The 24,908-nt window shown below is 54.3% G+C and overlaps 5 protein-coding genes and 1 pseudogene across 5 annotated transcripts; 3 read left to right on the top strand and 3 right to left on the bottom strand.

Annotated features, from left to right (window-relative positions):
• Nucleotides 1-292: 292 nt before the first annotated feature.
• LOC137673893 (feather keratin 1-like) lies at nt 293-1,085 on the bottom strand. The gene is made up of 2 exons (XM_068418951.1): nt 1,014-1,085; nt 293-615 (listed from the first exon to the last, which is right to left on the bottom strand). Exon 2 carries the CDS (start codon nt 611-613, stop codon nt 293-295), a length of 321 nt encoding a protein of 106 aa, XP_068275052.1. The 5' UTR covers nt 614-615; nt 1,014-1,085.
• Nucleotides 1,086-4,450: 3,365 nt separating this feature from the next.
• Nucleotides 4,451-5,262, top strand: LOC137673892 (feather beta keratin-like). Its single transcript, XM_068418950.1, has 2 exons — nt 4,451-4,523; nt 4,931-5,262. Exon 2 carries the CDS (start codon nt 4,933-4,935, stop codon nt 5,260-5,262), a length of 330 nt encoding a protein of 109 aa, XP_068275051.1. The 5' UTR covers nt 4,451-4,523; nt 4,931-4,932.
• Nucleotides 5,263-9,404: 4,142 nt separating this feature from the next.
• LOC137673890 (feather keratin 1-like) lies at nt 9,405-10,197 on the bottom strand. The gene is made up of 2 exons (XM_068418949.1): nt 10,128-10,197; nt 9,405-9,727 (listed from the first exon to the last, which is right to left on the bottom strand). Exon 2 carries the CDS (start codon nt 9,723-9,725, stop codon nt 9,405-9,407), a length of 321 nt encoding a protein of 106 aa, XP_068275050.1. The 5' UTR covers nt 9,726-9,727; nt 10,128-10,197.
• Nucleotides 9,724-14,355, top strand: LOC137673889 (feather beta keratin-like; annotated as a pseudogene).
• Nucleotides 14,356-16,710: 2,355 nt separating this feature from the next.
• Nucleotides 16,711-17,031, bottom strand: LOC137673628 (feather keratin 1-like). Its single transcript, XM_068418550.1, has one exon. The coding sequence runs from the start codon at nt 17,029-17,031 to the stop codon at nt 16,711-16,713; it is 321 nt and encodes a 106-aa protein (XP_068274651.1).
• Nucleotides 17,032-20,858: 3,827 nt separating this feature from the next.
• LOC137673629 (feather beta keratin-like) lies at nt 20,859-21,648 on the top strand. The gene is made up of 2 exons (XM_068418552.1): nt 20,859-20,931; nt 21,338-21,648. The coding sequence occupies exon 2, from the start codon at nt 21,340-21,342 to the stop codon at nt 21,646-21,648; it is 309 nt and encodes a 102-aa protein (XP_068274653.1). The 5' UTR covers nt 20,859-20,931; nt 21,338-21,339.
• Nucleotides 21,649-24,908: the final 3,260 nt, after the last annotated feature.

Raw genomic sequence — 24,908 nt, 5'->3', positions numbered from 1 at the left:
GCCTGCCCCACAGAGGAAAGCAGGGCCAGCAGGTCTTCTCTAGGCTGGCTTTGTGTGGCTCACAGTCCAGGAGAGCACAAGAGAAGAAGGAGATGGGAGGGAAAGGAGAGAGTGGAAGAGGGAAATGGAGGCATGGGCCGTGCTTTCTGAGAGCCCAGGCTGACCCCTTCCTTTTGCAAGGGGTGCTGGCGTTGCTCAGCGCCTCTGAAAGCAACAAGCCCATGCTCCATCCCCAGTCTGGTACCATCCTCTGGGTGCATGGGGACCTTCCCCAGGGCCATCGGCATCACCTTTAGCAGGGGAAGCACCTCCTGCCACAGTAGCCACTGCCGAAGCCCCCGAGGCCAAGGCCCCCGAGGCCGAAGCCCCCGGAGTTGATGGGCACTCCCTCAGAGCTGAGGATGCTGCCAACAGCAGCGGAGGTGGAGGATCCCACGGCGGTGTTCTGTGGGAAGGAGCTGAGGATGGGTCCGGGCAGGGTCACCACCACAGGGGAGGGCTGGATGTAGACGTGGGAATCCTGGCACTGCCTGACACAGGGCTCATTGCAGCTGTTGGCCAGCGGGGTCGGGCCGCAGGGCTGGCATGGCAGGCACTGGTTGTAGCAGGACATGTCTTGGGGCTGGACGTGCACCTGGGAGAGAGGGCAAGGGAATTAGAGCATGAGGGTGAGGAGCAGCCTGTCACCCCAACACGAGGGAGAAAGCCATGGGCTGGGAAGAGAGTTGGAGGTCTTGTAGGGAGGCCCACGGCCTTCTCCTTCCCCTCAGCCCAAAAGTGCCTTGGAAGCACAACCAAGCCCAAGGAGAACCTTTCCTAGCCCATAGCCTAAGAGACACCTAACCGAGGCCCAACTTTTCTCCCTCCCTTGTCTTCTGCCCCCTTCCTTCTCACATGACAAGCAGCCCTATGACCCCGTGTAGGAGAAAAAGGCAGTTTTGTGCTGAGAAACCCTGGAGCAGGACGAGGCAAAGGATGATGAGAAGGAAGAGGAGACAGGGCTTCAGACTCACCTTGTTCCCAAGGAGATGGAGGCGAGAGGAATGGATGAGAGAGTGAGGAGAAGGGCCGCTTTTATACTGCTCCTGCACCGCCCCAGGCACACAGTCACTGCACGCGGGCAGTAATTTTCCAGCAGACTCACCTCCACAGCAAAATATCCTACCTAATGGCACATGTTATGTTTTGGTTTCTGTCAACACTGCCATTTATTTTCCTCATTTCTGACATGCCTGGTCTGCCATGCAGGCTCCTTTCATGTGCGAGGATGAGATGCCCAAGGATATCCCGGGTAAGATCGTGTCTGTGCAGGCCAAAGCTGTGCCCCCAAGTGTTGGAGGGGTCCCGTGACAGGCAGGGGATGTTGGCTTGGGACAGTGAAGTGCAATTGTTTGCAATTCCCTTTGCAGGAAGAGGTTTCAGCTTGATGGCCTTTGCTCTGGGGAGAACATTTGCCAGGCTGTCTGAGGATGCACGGCTGAGTTTAGGAAAGCCAAAGCCCACCTGGAATTGAAGCAGGCAAATGATGTGGAGGGCAACAACAAGGTCTTGTTCCAGGTAGGTCAGCATCAAAAGGGAGGCTTGGGCAAAGGCTGAATGAGTCAGCTTCACTGGGGACAAGGGTTACAGGAAAGGTGGAGGTACTCCAAGGGTTCTTGGCCTTGGTCTTTACTGCAGGATTTGCTGTCAAGAATTCGGGCTCTTGACATTCCTCAGAAAGTCTGGAGCAGGAAAGACTTATGTGCACTAGAGGAGGATCAGGTATGGGGACATTTTAACAGGTTGGGCGGACATGAGTGCATGCAACCTGAGGCCATGCACCCAAGGGAGATGATTGGTGTCAGTACAAGACTGCTCTCAACTCCCTTTGAAAGACACAGCATCAGGGAGTCTGTCTGAGGACTAGAAGAAAGACAATGGGCCTCTTGTCTTCAGGAAGGCCACGAAGGAGGAGACAGGGAACAACAGGCCGGTCGGCCTCGCCTCGATCCCTGCAAACGTGATGGAACAAATCAACCTGTAAGGCCTTTCCCAAGAAGAAAGTACAAGAAGGTGATTGTGAGTGGACAGCATGGATTTAAGGAGGGGAAAGCAGGCCTGACCAACGTCATGGCCTTCTTTGATGACTTGTCTGGTTCTGGTGTGTAAGGGACGTTCAGCAAAAGTTTTTAATCTCATCTAACCAAGGCTTTTGGTGCTGTCTCCTGTAACAATCCTGACAGACCAACTGACGAAATATGGGCTAGGGAAGAGGGCAGTTCAGGGGACTGAAATCTGTCATGGCTTCTTATCTCCAAGGCTTATGATGAGTGGCACGAAGTCCAGCTGGCAGCCAGTCACTCCTGGTGCACCATGGGGGTCCAGAGTGGGGCCAAGAGCATGTAACCCCTTCATGCAAAGTCCTGCCGTGGGGGAGGAAAAACCTTCTGCGCCACTGCAGGCTGAGACTGATGGGCTGTCAAAGAGCTTTGCAGCAGAGGACGTGAGTCCTGATGGACACCATGAGGCAGCCTTGTGCTGTGGTAGAAATGGCATTTGACAGCATGCTGGGCTGCATTAGGAAGGGGTTTGCTATGAGGTCGAGGAAGGTGATCCCTGAAGAGTGGGCAGAGAGCATGCTGTGGGAAGTCAACACCTTCTCTCTCTCCGTCTTCACCGACAAGGTCTCCCAGGCTGCTGTGCCCTCTGAAAGAGATGAAGGAAGGAGGAGCAGCCTTCCGTGCAGTGGGTGGACATCAAATCAAGGACTGCCTGAGTAAAGTTGACCCGTAGAAGCCAGCTGATGCTCTCCAGGGGAGTGCTGCTGTAAAGGGAGACCCAGACTGGCTGGAGGACTGGGCCACAGGAGCCTCGTGGCACTAAGAAGGACAAATGGCAAGTCCTGCATCTGGAAAGGAAGAACATCTTGCAACAGTACGGCCTGGGGAATGAACCGTGCTACGATCTCAGAGCCCTCAGACCTCCTCTGTGGTGAGAGGGGGTGAGCCTTGTGGAGAGACTTGGACGGTGGAAGGGAACAGATGCACAGGCCTCATTTTCCTGGCCAAAGAGACCGGGCTGCAGTGGGGAGCTCTCCTGAATGTCCCATGGAGGGATAGAAAGGATTTCAGAAAACATCCCCCCACTGATTGGGATGCATCCCTGGGTCCCATGTGGTACATCTTCTCCTGGCATTAGTGCTTCGGAATGTCTCCTTTCCCATGCCCCAAAGGACGACTCAGCCTGGAGCACAACCCAGCACCACTGGGGAGGCAAGGAAACTCACCCAAATCTACAGTGAACGGAGCGCTGTCAGGACCCTGCAGTGCCACGTGCCTGAGAATGCTCAGGGAGGGGACGTGCTCAGAAGGTCGTGGGTACAAAAACATCTCTCAAAGACGTCAAGGAGAGATGCACTTCCCTGCCCTGCAGACATGGAGGCAGCTGGGACGCGTCCCAGGAGGGCAAGGGAATGTCTTTAGTAGGCAAGCTTTTTGGGGTAGACTCTCCCTACCCATGGTGAGTCACACTCTAATTTGGGATTGTGCGTGTGTCAGTGTTTTGGCGTGAGGCCAAGCCAGGAGTGTGTGCTGTCTTCAGGCCCATGTCCCATGCAGGGCTGAATTTGCCTGCGGCCAGGGCAGCTCCATCCACAGCCCAGGAGAACTGGTCCAAGCACTGGCCTGTACCCGAGTTCACAGCTGCAGGCAGCTGCAACGGCCATTGTGCTCAGCATGACCTTCTAGCTGGCACTCCCACAGATGGGAGGTTGCAGGACGGTCAGCGTGTTTTGGAAAAGTGTCTCCTGCTGGTCAGGTCCAAAGCTTGCAGCCAAAGTGCGTGGTGGTGTGAAGAGAGTGGGAGGAACGAGACAGTGTCCTAAGCCCCAACACATCCCCTCATGTAGTGAGGAGGGCCCAGTCTCCACCAGGCTTGTTGAGTAATCATGCTGTTTAGAAGGGTAATGTTTTCCTTCTTCATGCCTGCTGAAGGCAGTGATCAGAGACCCACAGAGACTGCCACGAGAGGGGGAGACTTTGCCAAAAAAACTGGTAAAGTACTGGGGGAGAAGGATGCATCACATCGTCAGGCACAGGAGCCTTTGGGTAGCCAGGGTGGACTGCATTGGCAGGAGAATATGGGCACCTTCTTGTCATGGGGGTTGAAAGCAACCTCACCAGATTTCCTCAGTTCATTGTCCGTTGTCTACACAGATGCCTCCTGCACTTGGGGGTACAGCTTCTGCCTGTACTGCCATGATACTTTCTGGGAAATCCTTGGGCCTGTCATCCAGGTACTTGAAAGGAGCCTCCATACCTAATGGGCATGTCAAGAATGAGGAAATGTAATGGCAGTAGTGATAGAAAACAAAACACAGGCTGTGCCATTAGGTAGGATATTTTGCTGTGGAGGTGAGTCTGCTGGAAAATTACTGCCCGCGTGCAGTGACTGTGTGCCTGAGGCGGTGTGGGAGCAGTATAAAAGCGGGCCCTTGTCCTCACTCTCTCATCCACTCCTCTCGCCTCCATCTCCTTGGGAAGAAGGTGAGCCTGAAGCCCTTTCTCCTCTTCCTGCTTTTCTTCTTTCGACTTACCCTCCTGCAGGATTTCCCAGTGCAAAACTGCCTTTTTGTCCTGTGCTGGGTCATGGGGCTGCATTTCATGGGAGAAGGTAGGGCATAGAAGGTGAGGCAGGGGTGGAAGTTGGGGCTTGGTTAGGTGTCTCCTGAGCTATGGGCTAGGAAGGGATCTCCCTGGACTTGGTCGCTCTTGGCAGGGCTCTTTTGGGTTGACGGGAAGGAGATGCCCGTGGACATTCTTACATAGCCTCCAGCTCTCGGCTACAGCTCGTGGCTTTTCTCCCTCGTGTTGGGGTGCCAGGCTGCTCCTCACCCATCCCTCTTGCTCTGCTTCCCCTTGTCCTTTCTCCCAGGTGCACGTCCAGCCCCAAGACATGTCCTGCTACAACCGGTGCCAGCCTTGCCTGCCATGCCAGCCCTGCGGCCCGACCCCGCTGGCCAACAGCTGCAATGAGCCCTGTGTCAGGCAGTGCCAGGACTCCCACGTTGTCATTGAGCCCTCCCCTGTGGTGGTGACCCTGCCCGGACCCATCCTCAGCTCCTTCCCACAGAACACCGCCGTGGGATCCTCCACCTCCGCTGCTGTTGGCAGCATCCTCAGCTCTGAGGGAGTGCCCATCAACTCCGGGGGCTTCGGCCTCGGGGGCTTCGGCCTCGGGGGCTTCGGCAGCGGCTACTGTGGCAGGAGGTGCTTCCCCTGCTAAAGGTGATGCCGATGGCCCTGGGAAGGCCCCCACGGACTCACAGGATGGTACCGGACTGGGGATGGAGCATGGGCTTGTTGCTTTCAGAGGCGCTGAGCAACCCCAGCGCCCCTTGCAAAGGTCGGGGTCAGCCTGGGCTCTCAGAAAGCACAACCCATGTCCACCTCTCCCCTCTTCCATTGTCTCCTTTCCCTCCCATCTCCTTGTTGTCTTGTGCTCCCCTGGGCTGTGAGCCCCACAAAGCCAGCCTAGAGAAGACCTGCTGGCCCTGCTCCCTCTGTGGGGCAGGCAGATGGACAGCTGGTGGCATCTCTGCTACAGCCATGTCTTCCCCTGGTGCTCCCTGCACTCAGAACGACCTCGTTTCCATCTTTTGACTCATTAAAGTTCTGCTGCATTCCAGCCTGCGCTTCTGTGTCATCCTTTTCCCTGCAGATGCTCTCCCGAGATGCCCAGGGAGACAGATGTTGCTCAGGGGGGGCTTTTGGGAGGGGCTTGTTGGGGGTGGTTTTGCAGTGATAGTCAACACAGGCTTGCATCTAGTATGCTTAGTCGTATGATCCTCTAGCTTCTAAATTTGTCTGCCTCTTTGCGTCTGGATAGAATTACCCAACATAGTTCAGTGACTACCACCCACTTTGTTGTGCACAACTTTTCTTTTTCCTTGGTAAGCTCAACACTGGGATGCAAGTAGTCAGGAGGGAATGTAGTCAGGAGGGAATGTGGTATTGACAAGACACAGGCACTAGCTTCCCAGGAGATGCCAGCACCTCCCATCCTAACCACAGCATTCTCAAAGAGAAGAACAAAGTGCAGTGGGCTGCCTTACTGTAGAACCATTGTATAGAATCATAGAATGATTTGGATTGGAAGAGACCTTTAAAGATCATCTAGTCCACCCCCCCTGCCATGGGCAGGCATAGCTGTCACTACATCGCACTACGCACAATTCCGTGAAACCTGACCTTGAACACTGGTAATGATGGGGCATCCCATCGTCCTCTGGGCAACCTTTTCAGGTATCTCAGCACCCTCATCGCAATAAATTCTTATGTCCAACCTACACCTGCCCTATTTCAGTTTAAAGTGTTGCTCCTTGTCCTGTCACTGCAGGCCTTGATAATGTCCCTCTCTGACTTCATTATAAGCCCCCTTTATATATTGAAAGGCTGCAACAAGTTTTCCCCAGAGCTTTCTCCAGACTGAAACACCCAACTCCTTCAGCCTTTCTTCACAGGAGAGCTGTTGCAGCCCTCTCATCATTCTTGGAGCCCTTCTCTGGAGCTGCTCGAACAGGTCCATCTCTTTTTTGTACTGGGGACCCAGACTGCATGCAGTACTCCAGGTGGGGTCTAACAAGAATAGACTAGAAGTGGAGAATCACCGCCCTCGACCTGCTGGCCACGCTTCTTTCGATGTAGCCCAGGGTACACTTGGCTTTCTGGGCTGCAAGAGCACATTGCTGGCTCATGTCTAACTTTTCAACCTTAGGTATCTCCAAGTCCTTCTCTGCAGGGCTGCACTCAACCATTCATCCGCGAGTCTGTACTGATATTGAGGATTGCCCCAACCCACGTGCAGGGACTTGCACTTGGCCTTGTTGACGATTTACAGGAGACCATTCCTCAAGCTGTGAAGATCCTTCTAGACAGCATCCCTTCCCAGAAGCATATCAGTTGCACCCCTCAGCTTGGTGTTATCCACAAACTTGCTCTGGTTGCACTCAATCCCACTGTCTATGTCATGATGAAAACATGAAGTAGGATTGGTTCCAGTACAGACCCCCAAAGGACACTACTCGTCACTGGTTTCCACTTAGACATTGAGCCATTGACTGTAACTCCTTGGATGCAGCCAAAGTGCCCTTGGGGCACTGTCACTTGCAGGTGAGGAAGGCATCCATGACTCCGCCAGAGTCCCTGGCCATCAGGCTCGGCTTTGCTGAGCCTCTGCTCAGACATTCTCTCTTGACCTCGGTGCACTTGCTGCAGAAGGGGCGCATGGCCACTGCTGATGCCAGCTGAGGAGTCTGGGCTGTGGAAGGCCCTGGGAGGGCAGCAGCACCACAAGCTCCTGGGAAGTGGGCAAGAGGGGAAAGGTAGAGGGAGGAGAGGAGCACCGGCAATTCATCTTGCCCTGGCTGCCATTGTGCTGGGGGAGGAGGCTTGAGAAGGAAATGGCCACAGAGGACAACAGGAGAAGGAATGGGAGAACCAGCCTTTACCGGCGTTGGCTGGGATGGAGGTAATTTTCTTCATAGCAGCCCATATGGTGATGTGCTTCAAATGTGTGGCTAAAGCAGTGCACAGAACACACCAAAATTTCAGCTATTGCTGCACAGTGCTTGCACACCATTAAGGCCATCTCTCTCTCTCATTCTGCACCCCTTGCAGTGGAGGCTAGAGGTGGGCAAGCCGCTGGAAGGCGTGCAGCCACGATGGCTGACTGGAATTGACCAAAGGGCTACTCCATGCCGTAGAACATCATGCTCAGCAACAAAACTGTGGGCAGTCTTTCCAAAGTAGCCGTTGGTTGGAGAATGGCTGCGCATCGTTCTGCTGGTGTGAGGTGGTGGGTGATTGCCTTTGCAGCATTTGTTTTTTTCTCTTTTGTCCCTTCCCCTCTTCGACTGTCCTGATCTTCACCCAAGGGTATTTTGCTCTCTTGCTGTTCCAAATCTCCCCTCATCACACTGGGACAGCAGATGGAGAAAACGGCTGGTGTGTGCTTAGTGCTGTCAGGATCAAGACACTACACAGGCACACAGGCAGTATATGTTCTCCTCATCTTGCTCCTTCCCTGTCTGTGCCCAGGCTTTCCTGGGAATGTTTCTGGAGAGAGGGAGGCAGGGAGAGACTCAGGGCAGGAAAAGAGGCAGCGGGTGCAGGCTGAGTGTTTCAAAGGGCTGTGCAGCAGCTCTCCAAAGCAGTGCAGTGACCAGCATCAAAGGCTGCAGAGAAGCTTGCAGCCAAGGAAGGAGAGCTGCTGAACTGCAGCACATGACACAGCTGGGCATGATGATACAGGTTGACCCAGAGCCCTGATCAGCAGCTGGCTTGGTAGCAACCAGCCCTGTCTCTCCACACATGTTTCAGCCCCTGAGGAGCAGCAGCCCAAAAGCAGGGCCAGGAAAAGATGCTTTTGTGGTAACACCATCAAAGGAGGTGTGACTCTCAGCACTGTTCCCAGATGCCAAGGACTGTCATCCACATCCTGGACTATATGAGCAGGAGTGCAGCCAGGAGATCGATGGGAGTGACGATCCCACTCTGCTCTGCACTCGTCTGATGGCATCTAGAACACTACTCTAGTGCAAGAAAGCACAAATTCAAGAAAGGTCTTGACCAAGTGGAGCAAGTTCAGCAGAGGGTGTCCAGGATTGTGAGAGGGCTGTAGCACTTGGCTGGGGAAGAGAGGCTGAGGGCGTGGGGCTCACTGAGCATGGAGTAGAGAATGCTTTGGTGGGAGAACTAAAATCATCTCTGGAGTCGCTATGGTCATTGAAGTGTGTCAGATAATTCCACCAAGCCCCAGCTAGGCAGGGAAGTTTAGAAAGCAGAGGGCCACCCTAAGTATGACTAAGCCTGCTCAAAGCAAGCCTGTGTTAACAGTCACTGCACAACCACGCCCAACAACCCCTCTACCAAGTCCTGATCAACATGTGTCTCCATGGGCATCTTGGTAGAGCATCTGCAGGGGAAAGGACAACACAGAGGCTTGGTCTTGGATGCAGCAGAACTTTAATAAGGCAAAAGATGGAAACGAGGTAGCTCTGAGTGCAGGGAGCACCAGGGGCAGACGAGAGCCTTCGTCACACAGTGGTGAGAGAGATGCCACCAGGTGTCCCTCTGCCTGCCCCACAGAGGGAGCAGGGCCAGCAGGTCTTCTCTAGGCTGGCTTTGTGTGGCTCACAGTCCAGGAGAGCACAAGAGAAGAAGGAGATGGGAGGGAAAGGAGAGAGTGGAAGAGGGGAAATGGAGGCATGGGCCGTGCTTTCTGAGAGCCCAGGCTGACCCCTTCCTTTTGCAAGGGGTGCTGGCGTTGCTCAGCGCCTCTGAAAGCAACAAGCCCATGCTCCATCCCCAGTCTGGTACCATCCTCTGGATGCATGGGGACCTTCCCCAGGGCCATCGGCATCACCTTTAGCAGGGGAAGCACCTCCTGCCACAGTAGCCACTGCCGAAGCCCCCGAGGCCAAGGCCCCCGAGGCCAAAGCCCCCGGAGTTGATGGGCACTCCCTCAGAGCTGAGGATGCTGCCAACAGCAGCGGAGGTGGAGGATCCCACGGCGGTGTTCTGTGGGAAGGAGCTGAGGATGGGTCCGGGCAGGGTCACCACCACAGGGGAGGGCTGGATGTAGACGTGGGAATCCTGGCACTGCCTGACACAGGGCTCATTGCAGCTGTTGGCCAGCGGGGTCGGGCCGCAGGGCTGGCATGGCAGGCACTGGTTGTAGCAGGACATGTCTTGGGGCTGGACGTGCACCTGGAAGAAAGGGCAGGGGAATTAGAGCATGAGGGTGAGGAGCAGCCTGTCACCCCAACACGAGGGAGAAAGCCATGGGCTGGGAAGAGAGTTGGAGGTCTTGTAGGGAGGCCCATGGCCTTCTCCTTCCCCTCAGCCCAAAAGTGCCTTGGAAGCACAACCAAGCCCAAGGAGAACCTTTCCTAGCCCATAGCCTAAGAGACACCTAACCGAGGCCCAACTTTTCTCCCTCCCTTGTCTTCTGCCCCCTTCCTTCTCACATGACAAGCAGCCCTATGACCCCGTGTAGGAGAAAAAAGGCAGTTTTGTGCTGAGAAAACCCTGGAGCAGGACGAGGCAAAGGATGATGAGAAGGAAGAGGAGACAGGGCTTCAGACTCACCTTGTTCCCAAGGAGATGGAGGCGAGAGGAATGGATGAGAGAGTGAGGAGAAGGGGCCGCTTTTATACTGCTCCTCGCACCGCCCCAGGCACACAGTCACTGCACGCGGGCAGTAATTTTCCAGCAGACTCACCTCCACAGCAAAATATCCTACCTAAATGGCACATGTTATGTTTTGGTTTCTGTCAACACTGCCATTTATTTTCCTCATTTCTGACATGCCTGGTCTGCCATGCAGGCTCCTTTCATGTGCGAGGATGAGATGCCCAAGGATATCCCGGGTAAGATCGTGTCTGTGCAGGCCAAAGCTGTGCCCCCAAGTGTTGGAGGGGTCCTGTGACAGGCAGGGGATGTTGGCTTGGGACAGTGAAGTGCAATTGTTTGCAATTCCCTTTGCAGGAAGAGGTTTCAGCTTGATGGCCTTTGCTCTGGGGAGAACATTTGCCAGGCTGTCTGAGGATGCACGGCTGAGTTTAGGAAAGCCAAAGCCCACCTGGAGTTGAAGCAGGCAAATGATGTGGAGGGCAACAACAAGGTCTTGTTCCAGGTAGGTAGCATCAAAAGGGAGGCTTGGGCAAAGGCTGAATGAGTCAGCTTCACTGGGGACAAGGGTTACAGGAAAGGTGGAGGTACTCCAAGGGTTCTTGGCCTTGGTCTTTACTGGCAGGATTTGCTGTCAAGAATTCGGGCTCTTGACATTCCTCAGAAAGTCTGGAGCAGGAAAGACTTATGTGCACTAGAGGAGGATCAGGTATGGGGACATTTTAACAGGTTGGGCGGACATGAGTGCATGCAACCTGAGGCCATGCACCCAAGGGAGATGATTGGTGTCAGTACAAGACTGCTCTCAACTCCCTTTGAAAGACACAGCATCAGGGAGTCTGTCTGAGGACTGGAAGAAAGACAATGGGCCTCTTGTCTTCAGGAAGGCCACGAAGGAGGAGACAGGGAACAACAGGCCTGTCGGCCTCGCCTCGATCCCTGCAAACGTGATGGAACAAATCAACCTGTAAGGCCTTTCCCAAGAAGAAAGTACAAGAAGGTGATTGTGAGTGGACAGCATGGATTTAAGGAGGGGAAAGCAGGCCTGACCAACGTCATGGCCTTCTTTGATGACTTGTCTGGTTCTGGTGTGTAAGGGACGTTCAGCAAAAGTTTTAATCTCATCTAACCAAGGCTTTTGGTGCAGTCTCCTGTAACAATCCTGACAGACCAACTGACGAAATATGGGCTAGGGAAGAGGGCAGTTCAGGGGACTGAAATCTGTCATGGCTTCTTATCTCCAAGGCTTATGATGAGTGGCACGAAGTCCAGCTGGCAGCCAGTCACTCCTGGTGCACCACAGGGGTCCAGAGTGGGGCAAGAGCATGTAACCCCTTCATGCAAAGTCCTGCCGTGGGGGAGGAAAAACCTTCTGCGCCACTGCAGGCTGAGACTGATGGGCTGTCAAAGAGCTTTGCAGCAGAGGACGTGAGCCTGATGGACACCATGAGGCCAGCCTTGTGCTGTGGTGGAAATGGCATTTGACAGCATGCTGGGCTGCATTGGGAAGGGGTTTGCTATGAGGTCGAGGAAGGTGATCCCTGAAGAGTGGGCAGAGAGCATGCTGTGGGAAGTCAACACCTTCTCTCTCTCAGTCTTCACCGACAAGGTCTCCCAGGCTGCTGTGCCCTCTGAAAGAGATGAAGGAAGGAGGAGCAGCCTTCCGTGCAGTGGGTGGACATCAAGTCAAGGACTGCCTGAGTAAAGTTGACCCGTAGAAGCCAGCTGATGCTCTCCAGGGGAGTGCTGCTGTAAAGGGAGACCCAGACTGGCTGGAGGACTGGGCCACAGGAGCCTCGTGGCATTAAGAAGGACAAATGGCAAGTCCTGCATCTGGAAAGGAAGAACATCTTGCAGCAGTACGGCCTGGGGAATGAACTGTGCTACGATCTCAGAGCCCTCAGACCTCCTCTGTGGTGAGAGGGGGTGAGCCTTGTGGAGAGACTTGGACGGTGGAAGGGAACGGATGCACACGCCTCATTTTCCTGGCCAAAGAGACCGGCTGCAGTGGGGAAGCTCTCCTGAATGTCCCATGGAGGGATAGAAAGGATTTCAGAAAACATCTCCCCACTGATTGGGATGCATCCCTGGGTCCCATGTGGGTACATCTTCTCCTGGCATTAGTGCTTTGGAATGTCTCCTTTCCCATGCCCAAAGGACGACTCAGCCTGGAGGCACAACCCAACACCACTGGGGAGGCAAGGAAACTCACCCAAATCTACAGTGAACGGAGCGCTGTCAGGACCCTGCAGTGCCACGTGCCTGAGAATGCTCAGGGAGGGGATGTGCTCAGAAGGTCGTGGGTACAAAAACATCTCTCAAAGATGACAAGGAGAGATGCACTTCCCTGCCCTGCAGACATGGAGGCAGCTGGGACGCGTCCCAGGAGGGCAAGGGAATGTCTTTAGTAGGCAAGCTTTTTTGGGGGTAGACTCTCCCTACCCATGGTGAGTCACACGCTAATTTGGGATTGTGCGTTGTGTCAGTGTTTTGGGCCGTGAGGCCAAGCCAGGAAGTGTGTGCTGTCTTCAGGCCCATGTCCCATGCAGGGCTGAATTTGCCTGCGGCAGGGCAGCTCCATCCACAGCCCAGGAGAACTGGTCCAAGCACTGGCCTGTACCCCGAGTTCACAGCTGCAGGCAGCTGCAACGGCCATTGTGCTCAGCATGACCTTCTTGCTGGCACTACCACAGATGGGGGGTTGCAGGACAGTCAGCGTTGTTTTGGAAAAGTGTCTCCTGCTGGTCAGGTCCAAAGCGTGCAGCCAAATGGGCGTGGTGGTGTGAAGAGAGTGGGAGGAACGAGACAGTGTCCTAAGCCCCAACACATCCCCTCATGTAGTGAGGAGGGCCCAGTCTCCACCAGGCTTGTTGAGTAATCATGCTGTTTAGAAGGGTAATGTTTTCCTTCTTCATTGCCTGCTGAAGGCAGTGATCAGAGGACCCACAGAGACTGCCACGAGAGGGGAAGACTTTGCCAAAAAACTGGTAAAGTACTGGGGGAGAAGGATGCATCACATCGTCAGGCACAGGAGCCTTTGGGTAGCCAGGGTGGACTGCATTGGCAGGAGAATATGGGCACCTTCTTGTCATGGGGGTTGAAAGCAACCTCACCAGATTTCCTCAGTTCATTGTCCGTTGTCTACACAGATGCCTCCTGCACTTGGGGGTACAGCTTCTGCCTGTACTGCCATGATACTTTCTGGGAAATCCTTGGGCCTGTCATCCAGGTACTTGAAAGGAGCCTCCATACCTAATGGGCATGTCAAGAATGAGGAAATGTAATGGCAGTAGTGATAGAAAACAAAACACAGGCTGTGCCATTAGGTAGGATATTTTGCTGTGGAGGTGAGTCTGCTGGAAAATTACTGCCCGCGTGCAGTGACTGTGTGCCTGAGGCGGTGCGGGAGCAGTATAAAAGCGGGCCCTTCTCCTCACTCTCTCATCCACTCCTCTCGCCTCCATCTCCTTGGGAAGAAGGTGAGCCTGAAGCCCTTTCTCCTCTTCCTGCTTTTCTTCTTTCGCCTTATCCTCCTGCAGGATTTCCCAGCAAAACTGCCTTTTTGTCCTGTGCTGGGTCATGGGGCTGCATTTCATGGGAGAAGGAAGGGCGTAGAAGGTGAGGCAGGGGTGGAAGTTGGGGCTTGGTTAGGTGTCTCCTGAGCTATGGGCTAGGAAGGGATCTCCCTGGACTTCGCTCTGGCAGGGCTCTTTTGGGTTGACAGGAAGGAGATGCCCGTGGACATTCTTACATAGCCTCCAGCTCTCGGCTACAGCTCGTGGCTTTTCTCCCTCGTGTTGGGGTGCCAGGCTGTCCTCACCCATCCCTCTTGCTCTGCTTCCCCTTGTCCTTTCTCCCAGGTGCACGTCCAGCCCCAAGACATGTCCTGCTACAACCGGTGCCAGCCTTGCCAGCCCTGCGGCCCGACCCCGCTGGCCAACAGCTGCAATGAGCCCTGTGTCAGGCAGTGCCAGGACTCCCAAGTTTCATTGAGCCCTCCCCTGTGGTGGTGACCCTGCCCGGACCCATCCTCAGCTCCTTCCCACAGAACACCGCCGTGGGATCCTCCACCTCCGCTGCTGTTGGCAGCATCCTCAGCTCTGAGGGAGTGCCCATCAACTCTGGGGGCTTTGGCCTTGGGGGCTTTGGCAGCGGCTACTGTGGCAGGAGGTGCTTCCCCTGCTAAAGGTGATGCCGATGGCCCTGGGAAGGCCCAAGGACTCACAGGATGGTACCGGACTGGGGATGGAGCATGGGCTTGTTGCTTTCAGAAGAGCTGAGCAACCCCAGCGCCCCTTGCAAAGGTCGGGGTCAGCCTGGGCTCTCAGAAAGCACAACCCATGTCCACCTCTCCCCTCTTCCATTGTCTCCTTTCCCTCCCATCTCCTTGTTGTCTTGTGCTCCCCTGGGCTATGAGCCCCACAAAGCCAGCCTAGGGAAGACCTGCTGGCCCTGCTCCCTCTGTGGGGCAGGCAGAGGGACAGCTGGTGGCATCTCTGCTACAGCCATGTCTTCCCCTGGTGCTCCCTGCACTCAGAACGACCTCGTTTCCATCTTTTGACTCATTAAAGTTCTGCTGCATTCCAGCCTGCGCTTCTGTGTCAACCTTTTCCCTGCAGATGCTCTCCCGAGATGCCCAGGGAGACAGATGTTGCTCAGGGGGGGCTTTTGGGAGGGGCTTGTTGGGGGTGGTTTTGCAGTGACAGTCAACACAGGCTTGCATCTAGTATGCTTAGTCGTATGATCCTCTAGCTTCTAAATTTGTCTGCCTCTTTGCGTCTGGATAGAATTACCCAACATAGTTCAGTGACTACCACCCACTTTGTTGTGCACAACTTTTCTTTTTCCTTGGTAAGCTCAACACTGGGATGCAAGTAGTCAGGAGGGAATGTGGTATTGACAAGACACAGGCACTAGCTTCCCAGGAGATGCCAGCATCTCCCATCCTAACCACAGCATTCTCAAAGAGAAGAACAAAGTGCAGTGGGCTGCCTTACTGTAGAACCATTGTATAGAATCATAGAATGATTTGGATTGGAAGAGACCTTTAAAGATCATCTAGTCCACCCCCCTGCCATGGGTGTTCCAAATCTCCCCTCATCACACTGGGACAGCAGATGGAGAAAACGGTTGGTGTGTGCTTAGTGCTGTCAGGATCAAGACACTACACAGGCACACAGGCAGTATATGTTCTCCTCATCTTGCTCCTTCCCTGTCTGTGCCCAGGCTTTCCTGGGAATGTTTCTGGAGAGAGGGAGGCAGGGAGAGACTCAGGCAGGAAAAGCAGCGGGTGCAGGCTGAGTGTTTCAAAGGGCTGTGCAGCAGCTCTCCAAAGCAGTGCAGTGACCAGCATCAAAGGCTGCAGAGAAGCTTGCAGCCAAGGAAGGGGAGCTGCTGAACTGCAGCACATGACACAGCTGGGCATGATGATACAGGTTGACCCAGAGCCCTGATCAGCAGCTGGCTTGGTAGCAACCAGCCCTGTCTCTCCACACATGCTTCAGCCCCTGAGGAGCAGCAGCCCAAAAGCAGGGCCAGGAAAAGATGCTTTTGTGGTAACACCATCAAAGGAGGTGTGACTCTCAGCACTGTTCCCGGATGCCAAGGACTGTCATCAACATCCTGGACTATATGAGCAGGAGTGCGGCCAGAGATCGATGGGAGTGACGATCCCACTCTGCTCTGCACTCGTCTGATGGCATCTAGAACACTACTCTAGTGCAAGAAAGCACAAATTCAAGAAAGGTCTTGACCAAGTGGAGCAAGTTCAGCAGAGGTGTCCAGGATGGTGAGAGGGCTGTAGCACTTGGCTGGGGAGAGAGGCTGAGGGCGTGGGGCTCACTGAGCATGGAGTAGAGAATGCTTTGGTGGGAGAACTAAAATCATCTCTGGAGTCGCTATGGTCATTGAAGTGTGTCAGATAATTCTACCAAGCCCCAGCTAGGCAGGGAAGTTTAGAAAGCAGAGGGCCACCCTAAGTATGACTAAGCCTGCTCAAAGCAAGCCTGTGTTAACAGTCACTGCACAACCACGCCCAACAACCCCTCTACCAAGTCCTGATCAACATGTGTCTCCGTGGGCATCTTGGTAGAGCATCTGCAGGGGAAAGGACAACACAGAGGCTTGGTCTTGGATGCAGCAGAACTTTAATAAGGCAAAAGATGGAAACGAGGTAGCTCTGAGTGCAGGGAGCACCAGGGGCAGACGAGAGCCTTCGTCACATGGTGACAGAGATGCCACCAGGTGTCCCTCTGCCTGCCCCACAGAGGGAGCAGGGCCAGCAGGTCTTCCCTAGGCTGGCTTTGTGGGGCTCACAGCCAGAGAGCACAAGAGAAGAAGGAGATGGGAGGGAAAGGAGAGAGTGGAAGAGGGGAAATGGAGGCATGGGCCGTGCTTTCTGAGAGCCCAGGCTGACCCCTTCCTTTTGCAAGGGGTGCTGGGGTTGCTCAGCCTCTGAAAGCAACAAGCCCATGCTCCTTCCCCAGTCTGGTACCATCCTCTGGGTGCATGGGGACCTTCCCCAGGGCCATCGGCATCACCTTTAGCAGGGGAAGCACCTCCTGCCACAGTAGCCACTGCCGAAGCCCCCGAGGCCAAGGCCCCCGAGGCCGAAGCCCCCGGAGTTGATGGGCACTCCCTCAGAGCTGAGGATGCTGCCAACAGCAGCGGAGGTGGAGGATCCCACGGCGGTGTTCTGTGGGAAGGAGCTGAGGATGGGTCCGGGCAGGGTCACCACCACAGGGGAGGGCTGGATGTAGACGTGGGAATCCTGGCACTGCCTGACACAGGGCTCATTGCAGCTGTTGGCCAGCGGGGTCGGGCCGCAGGGCTGGCATGGCAGGCACCGGTTGTAGCAGGACATGTCTTGGGGCTGGACGTGCACCTGGGAGAGAGGGCAAGGGAATTAGAGCATGAGGGTGAGGAGCAGCCTGTCACCAACACGAGGGAGAAAGCCATGGGCTGGGAAGAGAGTTGGAGGTCTTGTAGGGAGGCCCACGGCCTTCCCTTCTCAGCCCAAAAGTGCCTTGGAAGCACATCCAAGCCCAAGGAGAACCTTTCCTAGCCCATAGCCTAGGAGACACCTAACCAGGCCCAACTTTTCTCCCTCCCTTGTCTTCTGCCCCCTTCCTTCTCACATGACAAGCAGCCCTATGACCCCATGTAGGAGAAAAAGGCAGTTTTGTGCTGAGAAACCCTGGAGCAGGACGAGGCAAAGGATGATGAGAAGGAAGAGGAGACAGGGCTTCAGACTCACCTTGTTCCCAAAGATGGAGGCGAGAGGAATGGATGAGAGAGTGAGGAGAAGGGCCGCTTTTATACTGCTCCTGCACCGCCCCAGGCACACAGTCACTGCACGCGGGCAGTAATTTTCCAGCAGACTCACCTCCACAGCAAAATATCCTACCTAATGGCACATGTTATGTTTTGGTTTCTGTCAACACTGCCATTTATTTTCCTCATTTCTGACATGCCTGGTCTGCCATGCAGCTCCTTTCATGTGCGAGGATGAGATGCCCAAGGATATCCCGGGTAAGATCGTGTCTGTGCAGGCCAAAGCTGTGCCCCCAAGTGTTGGAGGGGTCCCGTGACAGGCAGGGGATGTTGGCTTGGGACAGTGAAGTGCAATTGTTTGCAATTCCCTTTGCAGGAAGAGGTTTCAGCTTGATGGCCTTTGCTCTGGGGAGAACATTTGCCAGGCTGTCTGAGGATGCACGGCTGAGTTTAGGAAAGCCAAAGCCCACCTGGAATTGAAGCAGGCAAATGATGTGGAGGGCAACAACAAGGTCTTGTTCCAGGTAGGTCAGCATCAAAAGGGAGGCTTGGGCAAAGGCTGAATGAGTCAGCTTCACTGGGGACAAGGGTTACAGGAAAGGTGGAGGTACTCCAAGGGTTCTTGGCCTTGGTCTTTACTGGCAGGATTTGCTGTCAAGAATTCGGGCTCTTGACATTCCTCAGAAAGTCTGGAGCAGGAAAGACTTATGTGCACTAGAGGAGGATCAGGTATGGGGACATTTTAACAGGTTGGGCGGACATGAGTGCATGCAACCTGAGGCCATGCACCCAAGGGAGATGATTGGTGTCAGTACAAGACTGCTCTCAACTCCCTTTGAAAGACACAGCATCAGGGAGTCTGTCTGAGGACTAGAAGAAAGACAATGGGCCTCTTGTCTTCAGGAAGGCCACGAAGGAGGAGACAGGGAACAACAGGCCGGTCGGCCTCGCCTCGATCCCTGCAAACGTGATGGAACAAATCAACCTGTAAGGCCTTTCCCAAGAAGAAAGTACAAGAAGGTGATTGTGAGTGGACAGCATGGATTTAAGGAGGAGAAAGCAGGCCTGACCAACCTCACGGCCTTCTTTGATGACTTGTCTGGTTCTGGTGTGTAAGGGACGTTCAGCAAAAGTTTTTAATCTCATCTAACCAAGGCTTTTGGTGCTGTCTCCTGTAACAATCCTGACAGACCAACTGACGAAATATGGGCTAGGGAAGAGGGCAGTTCAGGGGACTGAAATCTGTCATGGCTTCTTATCTCCAAGGCTTATGATGAGTGGCACGAAGTCCAGCTGGCAGCCAGTCACTCCTGGTGCACCACGGGGGTCCAGAGTGGGGCAAGAGCATGTAACCCCTTCATGCAAAGTCCTGCCGTGGGGGAGGAAAAACCTTCTGCGCCACTGCAGGCTGAGACTGATGGGCTGTCAAAGAGCTTTGCAGCAGAGGACGTGAGTCCTGATGGACACCATGAGGCAGCCTTGTGCTGTGGTGGAAATGGCATTTGACAGCATGCTGGGCTGCATTAGGAAGGGGTTTGCTATGAGGTCGAGGAAGGTGATCCCTGAAGAGTGGGCAGAGAGCATGCTGTGGGAAGTCAACACCTTCTCTCTCTCAGTCTTCACCGACAAGGTCTCCCAGGCTGCTGTGCCCTCTGAAAGAGATGAAGGAAGGAGGAGCAGCCTTCCGTGCAGTGGGTGGACATCAAGTCAAGGACTGCCTGAGTAAAGTTGACCCGTAGAAGCCAGCTGATGCTCTCCAGGGGAGTGCTGCTGTAAAGGGAGACCCAGACTGGCTGGAGGACTGGGCCACAGGAGCCTCGTGGCATTAAGAAGGACAAATGGCAAGTCCTGCATCTGGAAAGGAAGAACATCTTGCAGCAGTACGGCCTGGGGAATGAACTGTGCTACGATCTCAGAGCCCTCAGACCTCCTCTGTGGTGAGAGGGGGTGAGCCTTGTGGAGAGACTTGGACGGTGGAAGGGAACAGATGCACAGGCCTCATTTTCCTGGCCAAAGAGACCGGGCTGCAGTGGGGAGCTCTCCTGAATGTCCCATGGAGGGATAGAAAGGATTTCAGAAAACATCTCCCCACTGATTGGGATGCATCCCTGGGTCCCATGTGGTACATCTTCTCCTGGCATTAGTGCTTCGGAATGTCTCCTTTCCCATGCCCCAAAGGACGACTCAGCCTGGAGCACAACCCAGCACCACTGGGGAGGCAAGGAAACTCACCCAAATCTACAGTGAACGGAGCGCTGTCAGGACCCTGCAGTGCCACGTGCCTGAGAATGCTCAGGGAGGGGACGTGCTCAGAAGGTCGTGGGTACAAAAACATCTCTCAAAGATGACAAGGAGAGATGCACTTCCCTGCCCTGCAGACATGGAGGCAGCTGGGACGCGTCCCAGGAGGGCAAGGGAATGTCTTTAGTAGGCAAGCTTTTTGGGGTAGACTCTCCCTACCCATGGTGAGTCACACTCTAATTTGGGATTGTGCGTGTGTCAGTGTTTTGGCGTGAGGCCAAGCCAGGAGTGTGTGCTGTCTTCAGGCCCATGTCCCATGCAGGGCTGAATTTGCCTGCGGCCAGGGCAGCTCCATCCACAGCCCAGGAGAACTGGTCCAAGCACTGGCCTGTACCCGAGTTCACAGCTGCAGGCAGCTGCAACGGCCATTGTGCTCAGCATGACCTTCTTGCTGGCACTCCCACAGATGGGGGGTTGCAGGACAGTCAGCGTGTTTTGGAAAAGTGTCTCCTGCTGGTCAGGTCCAAAGCGTGCAGCCAAAGTGCGTGGTGGTGTGAAGAGAGTGGGAGGAACGAGACAGTGTCCTAAGCCCCAACACATCCCCTCATGTAGTGAGGAGGGCCCAGTCTCCACCAGGCTTGTTGAGTAATCATGCTGTTTAGAAGGGTAATGTTTTCCTTCTTCATGCCTGCTGAAGGCAGTGATCAGAGACCCACAGAGACTGCCACGAGAGGGGAAGACTTTGCCAAAAAAACTGGTAAAGTACTGGGGGAGAAGGATGCATCACATCGTCAGGCACAGGAGCCTTTGGGTAGCCAGGGTGGACTGCATTGGCAGGAGAATATGGGCACCTTCTTGTCATGGGGGTTGAAAGCAACCTCACCAGATTTCCTCAGTTCATTGTCCGTTGTCTACACAGATGCCTCCTGCACTTGGGGGTACAGCTTCTGCCTGTACTGCCATGATACTTTCTGGGAAATCCTTGGGCCTGTCATCCAGGTACTTGAAAGGAGCCTCCATACCTAATGGGCATGTCAAGAATGAGGAAATGTAATGGCAGTAGTGATAGAAAACAAAACACAGGCTGTGCCATTAGGTAGGATATTTTGCTGTGGAGGTGAGTCTGCTGGAAAATTACTGCCCGCGTGCAGTGACTGTGTGCCTGAGGCGGTGCGGGAGCAGTATAAAAGCGGGCCCTTCTCCTCACTCTCTCATCCACTCCTCTCGCCTCCATCTCCTTGGGAAGAAGGTGAGCCTGAAGCCCTTTCTCCTCTTCCTGCTTTTCTTCTTTCGCCTTATCCTCCTGCAGGATTTCCCAGCGCAAAACTGCCTTTTTGTCCTGTGCTGGTGGTCATGGGGCTGCATTTCATGGGAGAAGGAGGGCAGAAGGTGAGGCAGGGGTGGAAGTTGGGGCTTGGTTAGGTGTCTCCTGAGCTATGGGCTAGGAAGGGATCTCCCTGGACTTGGTCGCTCTTGGCAGGGCTCTTTTGGGTTGAGAGGAAGGAGATGCCCGTGGACATTCTTACATAGCCTCCAGCTCTCGGCTACAGCTCGTGGCTTTTCTCCCTCGTGTTGGGGTGCCAGGCTGCTCCTCACCCATCCCTCTTGCTCTGCTTCCCCTTGTCCTTTCTCCCAGGTGCACGTCCAGCCCCAAGACATGTCCTGCTACAACCGGTGCCAGCCTTGCCATGCCCCCTGCGGCCCGACCCCGCTGGCCAACAGCTGCAATGAGCCCTGTGTCAGGCAGTGCCAGGACTCCCACGTTTTCATTGAGCCCTCCCCTGTGGTGGTGACCCTGCCCGGACCCATCCTCAGCTCCTTCCCACAGAACACCGCCGTGGGATCCTCCACCTCCGCTGCTGTTGGCAGCATCCTCAGCTCTGAGGGAGTGCCCATCAACTCTGGGGGCTTTGGCCTCGGGGGCTTTGGCAGCGGCTACTGTGGCAGGAGGTGCTTCCCCTGCTAAAGGTGATGCCGATGGCCCTGGGAAGGCCCAAGGACTCACAGATGGTACCACTGGGGATGGAACATGGGCTTGTTGCTTTCAGAGGCTGAGCAACCCCAGCGCCCCTTGCAAAGGTCGGGGTCAGCCTGGGCTCTCAGAAAGCACAACCCATGTCCACCTCTCCCCTCTTCCATTGTCTCCTTTCCCTCCCATCTCCTTGTTGTCTTGTGCTCCCCTGGGCTGTGAGCCCCACAAAGCCAGCCTAGGGAAGACCTGCTGGCCCTGCTCCCTCTGTGGGGCAGGCAGAGGGACAGCTGGTGGCATCTCTGCTACAGCCATGTCTTCCCCTGGTGCTCCCTGCACTCAGAACGACCTCGTTTCCATCTTTTGACTCATTAAAGTTCTGCTGCATTCCAGCCTGCGCTTCTGTGTCATCCTTTTCCCTGCAGATGCTCTCCCGAGATGCCCAGGGAGACAGATGTTGCTCAGGGGGGGCTTTTGGGAGGGGCTTGTTGGGGGTGGTTTTGCAGTTATAGTCAACACAGGCTTGCATCTAGTATGCTTAGTCGTATGATCCTCTAGCTTCTAAATTTGTCTGCCTCTTTGCATCTGGATAGAATTACCCAACATAGTTCAGTGACTACCACCCACTTTGTTGTGCACAACTTTTCTTTTTCCTTGGTAAGCTCAACACTGGGATGCAAGTAGTCAGGAGGGAATGTGGTATTGACAAGACACAGGCACTAGCTTCCCAGGAGATGCCAGCATCTCCCATCCTAACCACAGCATTCTCAAAGAGAGAACAAAGTGCAGTGGGCTGCCTTACTGTAGAACCATTGTATAGAATCATAGAATGATTTGGATTGGAAGAGACCTTTAAAGATCATCTAGTCCACCCCCCCCTGCCATGGGTGTTCCAAATCTCCCCTCATCACACTGGGACAGCAGATGGAGAAAACGGTTGGTGTGTGCTTAGTGCTGTCAGGATCAAGACACTACACAGGCACACAGGCAGTATATGTTCTCCTCATCTTGCTCCTTCCCTGTCTGTGCCCAGGCTTTCCTGGGAATGTTTCTGGAGAGAGGGAGGCAGGGAGAGACTCAGGGCAGGAAAAGAGGCAGCGGGTGCAGGCTGAGTGTTTCAAAGGGCTGTGCAGCAGTTCTCCAAAGCAGTGCAGTGACCAGCATCAAAGGCTGCAGAGAAGCTTGCAGCCAAGGAAGGGGAGCTGCTGAACTGCAGCACATGACACAGCTGGGCATGATGATACAGGTTGACCCAGAGCCCTGATCAGCAGCTGGCTTGGTAGCAACCAGCCTGTACTGGCGCTGGCTGGGATGGAGGTAATTTTCTTCATAGCAGCCCATATGGTGATGTGCTTCAAATGTGTGGCTAAAGCAGTGCACAGAACACACCAAAAGTTTAGCTTCTTTGTGCCCTGGTAGGGGAGCTTTGCTGTGCCCCTGCTTCAGGGCCCTGGTCTATTACCACCCAGAGCCCCAGGGAACAGCCTGTAGTGCATGGCCCTCATGTGCTGGGACAAGGACACCTCCAGCAGGGTCAGAGAATCGGGAGCTGCTGTGAAAGTTACATCTCACTTCCCATTCCCCATGGGTTTCTCCTGGGTCCCTGAGTACTCAGAAAGAGGAGCTGGAAGGAGGGAATAGCAAGCCCTAGAGATGTTGACATGCAGGAAGAAAGTGGAAGCCACAGTGTGCTGCATTGCATGTGTCAGCCACAAGAGAGCCTGGGATATCCTAATATTGTTTACAGGAAAAGAACTTTCAATTTCCTGCTTTCCCTGCAGAATATTGATGTATCTGTGTTGTACAAGGAAAAATTCACATCTGCAGGACAACAGGGAGCTCCCACAGTCATACACATCTGTAATGAGTTAACCTCATCTGGCTACCAGGTGCTCACCCAGCTGTTCTATCACTCCCCCTATTGATCAGGACAGGGGGAGAACATATGGTGAAAAAGCTCGTGCATTGAGATAAGGCCAGGGAGATCATTTACCAATTACCATCACAGGCAAAACAGACTCATCTTGGGGAAAATGATTTAATTTAATGCCAATAAATAAGATGAGGATAGTGAGAAATAAAACAAATCTAAAACCACTTCCCTCCCCTCCCCCCCCTTCTTCTCAGGTTCACCTTCACTCCTGACTCTTTTACCTCCTCCTTCACTGCCCTGATCTATGCAAAGGGGTAGGGAATGGTTGTGGACACATCATAATGCTTCATCTCTGCTGCTCCTTCCTCACACTGCTCCAGCGTGGGGTCCTACCCACAGGAGACAGTCCTCCATGAACTTCTCCAATGCGGGTCCTTCCAATGGGCTGCGGTTCTTCATGAACTGCTCCAGCATGGGTCCTTTTCAGGCTGCAGTTGCTCAGGAGCAGACTGCTCCAGTGTCGGTCCCCCGCAGGGTCACAGGTCCTGCCTGAAAACCTGCTACAGCATAGGCTCCTCTCCATGGGATTGCAGTTCCTGCAAGTAACCTGTTCCAGTACAGGGTCTCCATGGGGTCACAGCTTCCTTCAGGACACATACGCCTGCTCCACGGTGGGGTTCTCCACAGGCTGCAGGGTGGATATCTGCTCCACCGTGGACTTCCATGGGCTGCACAGGGACAGCCTGCCTCACCATGGTCTTCACCATGGCTTGCAGGGGAATCTCTGCTCCGGCACCTGGAGCACCTCCTCCCCCTCCTTCTTCACTGACCTTTGTGTTTGCATAGTTGTTTCTTTCACATATTCTCAGTTCTGTCTCCTGGCTGCTATTACACAACAATTTTTACCCCTTCTTAAATATGTTATCACAGAGACACTACCAATGTTGCTGATTGGTTCAGCTTTGGCCAGCAGCGGGTCCATCTTGGAGACAGCTGGAACTGGCTCTGTCTGACATGGGGACAGCTTCTAGTGTCTTCTCACAGAAGCCACCCCTGTAGCCCCCCTGCTGTCAAAAGGTAAAGTCAATACATTAATACAGTCAACGGAGTCACAGCCACTATTCACCTAATTCTAAATGTCCCCCTGCAGCCACGTGAATTATACGTTGGAGATGGGCATGTGACTCCAGTTGTTTCTGTGGTAACTGCCATGGAGAGAGAGCGCTCTCTCTCCCCTGCCACCTGGTGGACGACTCACATGAGTTGAAGTTAATGCCACTTCACCTGTCTGGAAAAATTTCTTTCTGGTTGTTGAAGCATAGGAGGCATGTCTATAACACAAAGCCCTCCCTCCAAGAACTTATTTTGCCTCTGGCCCAGATAG

Source organism: Nyctibius grandis, chromosome 26, assembly GCF_013368605.1.
Source record: "Nyctibius grandis isolate bNycGra1 chromosome 26, bNycGra1.pri, whole genome shotgun sequence".
Taxonomy (NCBI): domain Eukaryota; kingdom Metazoa; phylum Chordata; class Aves; order Nyctibiiformes; family Nyctibiidae; genus Nyctibius; species Nyctibius grandis.
This window is presented reverse-complemented; position numbering and strand designations above follow the sequence as displayed.